The sequence below is a fragment of the Triticum aestivum genome, unplaced genomic scaffold, assembly GCF_018294505.1.
Source record: "Triticum aestivum cultivar Chinese Spring unplaced genomic scaffold, IWGSC CS RefSeq v2.1 scaffold107947, whole genome shotgun sequence".
Lineage (NCBI taxonomy): Eukaryota > Viridiplantae > Streptophyta > Magnoliopsida > Poales > Poaceae > Triticum > Triticum aestivum.
In genome coordinates, this window is record NW_025231231.1 from 1 (window position 1) to 4970 (window position 4970).

The following is a 4970-nucleotide window of genomic DNA, read 5'->3' on the forward strand; positions in this document are numbered from 1 at the left end:
ACGAGTTTGACTCCATGATAAAGTATGCTATCTTGTAGTACATATTGAATAGCACACATGTACCAGCTGCCTCCTTTTTTTAGTGGCTTAATTAGAGCATCTTCTTCCTCCCGATGGAACGCATCGGCATCACCTCCACCAAGTAGTCAGCCATTTCCGATCTCATCTGAAATAATCTTAGTGGGGAGAGAGCCAGAGACATGCATGGTGGAGGCGGCGGTCAGGAGCACCATGACGGTGGAGGTGCAAGGGCGGAAGGTTGTGGCGCTTGCTGTACGGACATCTCGGAAGGAACGCCGGCGTGTACAGGCGTGTGTTGCCCCTGCACGGCTTGCGAGCACGGGGAGCGCACGGGCGACCTATGAGGGCTTGCTGTGGTCATGCCCGGCGAGGAGGTGCTAGCCGAGGATGCCAAGACCGATCGCACAGGTACTCTGAAAATATGCTTTATTAAAGCAAACTATAGCTGAGTAACTTTATATATAGGATTTGTGAAGCCTCGACATCTCAATTTATATTCATAGCAGAGTACTTTCAAAAAATATTTCTGAAGGTTAAGGGACCTCAACGTTTACTCATATAAAAGGCTCTAGAAACAAACTATTATTCAAACATAAAAAGGAAAATACAACACTATTATATGACTTAAGGATCAACCTACAGACAATGGAGTAGGATTCTTCTCATTCTTTTCTTTACATTTCTCTATTTTTACTTTTCAGTCGGTGCTCAAGAGCATAACATCACCGAAGATGAACTGCATCAAGGAATCATCCTTGTCCAGGTCGACTCTAGTGTACCAGTCGTCATATGAAGGGGGCTGCATCCATGAATTATCCTCTTCCGCAAGGGCTGCGGTGTACCAAGCGTTGACAGAGTTCTCCTCATCCGCGCTGGCGCCGGCGTACACAGGCTGCATCCCTTCGTTGTCTTTGTTGGCACCACCGGCGAGAAACTCCATATTTCCTGTGCTCGTGCTACCACGGTCGGCGAGGAACGGCTTCTTTCCCTTCCCCGCATGAACACTATTGAACTCGGACTCGACATGTATGTGATCCTTGTCTGTGCCAACGCCACAGAGCACGGACTCCATCTGCTCCTTGCCCGCGTAGGCAACATCAGACTCGACCAGTATGGGATCGTTGTGCGTGCCGATGCCACGGAGCACAGACTGTATCAGATACTTGTCTGATTCTATGCCACCAAGCACATAATGCTTGGGATCCTTGTGTGAATCGGCCCCGTCAGACACGTGCTCCATCAAATCCTTGTCCGTGTCGACGCCGCCGGGCACAGACTGCATTGGATCCTCATATGTGTCGGCATCACTGGATAAATCGATCAACGGAGCCACGGTGTTCTTTTTGAAGACTCGACACAATGCATAGGCGTCCTGAACAGAGGACGAACCATTAGGGTGTATGAGAGTTGTGGAGCTCGGTCACAACATAATCAGGAAAAGAAAGAAATGGAGATATACCTGAATGTGGTGGTTGCGTTGGCCCTGAAGACGATACTCATGCATGACCCAGTCGGTGCGTGTGCCGCCAGGCGCACGGCCGGTGTGGAACACAAGCGTCTTCTTCATGCCGACGATGACGCCGTTGTGCATGACGGGGCGATCCTTCCCGGTGGACTTCCAGAACCCGGCGACCGTTGCCCGCCCCATGCGAAGCCCGTTGGGGTACTTTCGGGCCCTGACCGCGAAAAAGTACCATTCCACCTTGGCCCCGGCGTCGTGTGTGCTGGGCGAGAAGGACTTGTCTGCACATGCATGATTGATGAAAATCAAGTCAATACTAGATATTATTGGCCCGGGCCGTCTCTGCAGGTAGGGACATGTAGGTGACGTGCCTGGCAGCTCCCAGGGCTCGTGCTTGTACACATGGACCTCGGGGATGAAGGCGTGGTGGCCGTGGACCTTGCGGAGGAGGTCGTAGGTCACGAGCTCCTGGCCGGTAGGGTGGAAGCGGAAGCCGGGCTCCGGCTGGAGGAGACCCAAAGCCAATGGCTGCACAGGTGCAATATCCGACATGGTTTGCGTGTTTTTTCTACCGTATAAAAGAAAATACGAGGTCAACAGGGGGAGGAGGATTTGATTGAGAAAATGGTGAGGGAGTCAAACCCTGGCCAATCAATTACCCTCGGGTAAAAGTGAAAAGAGGAAGTCGATGGCGTGAATCACGGTGTGGATTCAAACCCTGGCCATCTTGGGCGCTCTCTCTTGTTTTCTTCTCTGTTGGCGGACAGAATCTTGTTTTCTGTTGTGGATTTGAGATAATTGGTGGGTGCTTTTGGAGGGATTTCGATGGATGTGTGATTGTGAGACGATGGACGGGGATTTCATCCTCCTTACTTATATAGGTTCCGCCCGAGATTACACATGCGTGGACAGGTAGGGTGCCTCCTGAAAGCGCGTCAACATCCCGTGGTCACTGTTTCCTCCTCATCCGTGTGCACCAACTCAACTGAGATCACAAGCGATCTGCTTCTTGGGAGCCAATCACGCACCGCCACCGCTGCACTGCGCACACACCCACACACCAAAATCCAAAAGTTCCTTCTACCCCCATCGCTCTCTCCCTCTCTCTCTTCTCGACGTTGCCTTCTCTATAGATCGTACACTATTTTATTATTATAATGTATTTCTATTTATACACAGCAAATAGTAAATATATTTTTTGACATATTCCAAAGTTAAAGTAAAGATTTCTATTATTCTATGTAAAACACCGGCGCCAGTTATTTTTTGACATATTCCAAAGTTAATGTAAAGTCACTGCCTCCAAGCAACGGACGTCCATTTAGCCATGGACGGCGGAGGGCCATTCATCGGAACAAAGCGCGTCCATGCTCGGGTTTGGACTTTGGAGTATAATTAATATAATCATATGGTATGATATGAATGTGCCCGGCCCCGGTCTATGCACCGCTGGGGCCTGTGGTCAGTGTCAACTCTACGATATGCTGCCTACCCCTATACTACTGAACTAACATTTGGAAACCTGGGTTCTTGGTAGCCAATCACGCTGCGCCAACGCTGCATACACACGCAACTGCTAAACTTCATCTACAGCTCGCTCGCACTCTCTCTCTCCTCGACGTTTACTTTCTCTGAAGATCACGTGCAATTTTAGTATACTCCAAATCTGACGTCGGATTTTTTTTTACCATGGCTAATAGAACATTTTTCTGGCAAATTATGTTCTACGAGGATGACTAGTTTAATTACGTGGCTACCATGGCAAATCCGTCACAACTCATTTTTTGTCAGAAAGTTGCCATACTTGAAAACTAAATTATTCGTTATCGCGCCAATATAAATCTATTGTATATATAAATCATTTGACGGGCTAACAAAAAAGGAAATGTTCTAGAAAATCCATCAATAATTAGAAACATCAAGCCATTGATTTGGTGGACCTCCGTCCTTAAGTACACTATTAATGGCCTACATCTAATTTAATTTGAGAAAAAAAAACGCTATGGGCCTTCCGCACGTCCCATTGCATTTTTTGCGAAAATACCAAATCTATTATAAAGATTCACCGAAGTACAGAGCACCCCCAACATAATAAAAATTACATCGAGGTCCATATAGACAACCGAACGACCATTGCCGCCGCCAAAGCGAGTCACCGCTCCCATACCAGAGCTGGTCTGGCCTTATCGATGACAGCTGGGAAGTCTTCGTGCACGTGCCCCTAAGTACCATTGTTGGGAGCCGCAATTGTCACCATTGAATTCTTGAATCGACCTGAAGAACCTGGCATCAAATCTTGCCATTGCGTACGCACGACGAGAAACCCTAACATCGCCGCTCCGAGAAGCCGACAGGACTCTACACCAGAGCTCCGTCTAATCCATCTCGTGCTTGGTGTGAGGTATCATTCTTTTCATTCTCCCTGCAGTTTCCCAAGCACATCCAAAGCATGAGAAAAAAAAAACCATCGTGGTATACAACTCCGCCTGACCCATCTATATATACACACATTTTCCTTCCATGATATCAGTGCTCTCAAACTTTCAATACGAAAGGGCTAGCTAGCAAGTAGCTTTTGTGAGACTTTGGGGGAAACCAAATCCACCACAAAAACATTCGTTGGTGCAAACCTCCCACTACAGTTTGCAGCAATGCATCATCATTAAAGAATCATATATTAGTATTGTGTACTTGTAGAACTAAGGGCCTTGGCTTTGTGCCACATGTAAAAATTCATAGTTTATACCTCACATGGACGAACAGAAAGGTGTTCCAATAGAATTTTCACTCCATTGTTCTTAGAAGTGCTAAACGGCACCAGTGCAAGCGTATCAGGCTGTGGCAGGTTCATGGTAAACGAGGCGGAGATAATCGACAAAGACATCCTCGAAATAGAGTAACAATGATCTTGGTTAGGGCCACCAAGGGAACTTTCTCCTCATAATTTGGCTTCTGTTTTTTCTTTTCTCTATTCCTAGGCATCTGACAAATCGAAAGTATGTTTTTTCTCTCGAGAACAAGGAAAAATTAAATATTTTGTTGTGAAGTGACCCAAGCACGAGGAGTAGCATGTCGGGAACTGTAATAACTAGTGAACAGGTCAGCAAATTTTCAATAAGGTTGTATGTTTACCAAAAACAATAGGACTCGAATGTTTTGACATTGCAAAATACAGTTTATTATGTGTTTCCAAGTAATTTTTTTTGCGGGAAGTGTTTCAAAGTACTTGCTTTTGTTAGGACTCAATTGTTTTGACATTGCAAAATACAATTTATTAAATTCCCATACAATTCCGCATTTTTTCTTGAAAAGGTGGAGAGAGAGCCCATGTTATAATGATGCATGCGGCCCATGTTATTAATCAAAGTGCAGAAACAAAGTCTTAGGTTCAGTGCTAGCTCATAAAAGGAGCGTAAAAGTGAAAAAGGAAAAAAATGTCACTAATGGTGAAAAACAGGCCAAGATGACTAAACACCCCTAGCCTATT

General features: G+C 46.2%; 1 protein-coding gene across 1 annotated transcript; it reads right to left on the reverse strand.

The window, feature by feature from the left end:
* Positions 1–600: 600 nt before the first annotated feature.
* LOC123175766 (NAC domain-containing protein 92-like) lies at positions 601–2036 on the reverse strand. Its single transcript, XM_044590299.1, has 3 exons — positions 1855–2036; positions 1481–1764; positions 601–1393 (listed from the first exon to the last, which is right to left on the reverse strand). The coding sequence occupies exons 1-3, from the start codon at positions 2033–2035 to the stop codon at positions 719–721; spliced, it is 1140 nt and encodes a 379-aa protein (XP_044446234.1). The 5' UTR covers position 2036; the 3' UTR covers positions 601–718.
* Between the last annotated feature and the right edge of the window lie 2934 nt (positions 2037–4970).

What these genes read in the sequence shown, in the direction of transcription:
- LOC123175766 (XM_044590299.1), bottom strand. Translation starts at nt 2,035, where the DNA reads ATGTCGGATATTGCACCTGTGCAGCCATTGGCTTTGGGTCTCCTCCAG. An exon ending in CGAGCCCTGGGAGCTGCCAG is followed by an intron (nt 1,765 to 1,854) that starts GCACGTCACCTA and finishes ATGCATGTGCAG; the next exon opens with ACAAGTCCTTCTCGCCCAGC. An exon ending in AACGCAACCACCACATTCAG is followed by an intron (nt 1,394 to 1,480) that starts GTATATCTCCAT and finishes TCCTCTGTTCAG; the next exon opens with GACGCCTATGCATTGTGTCG.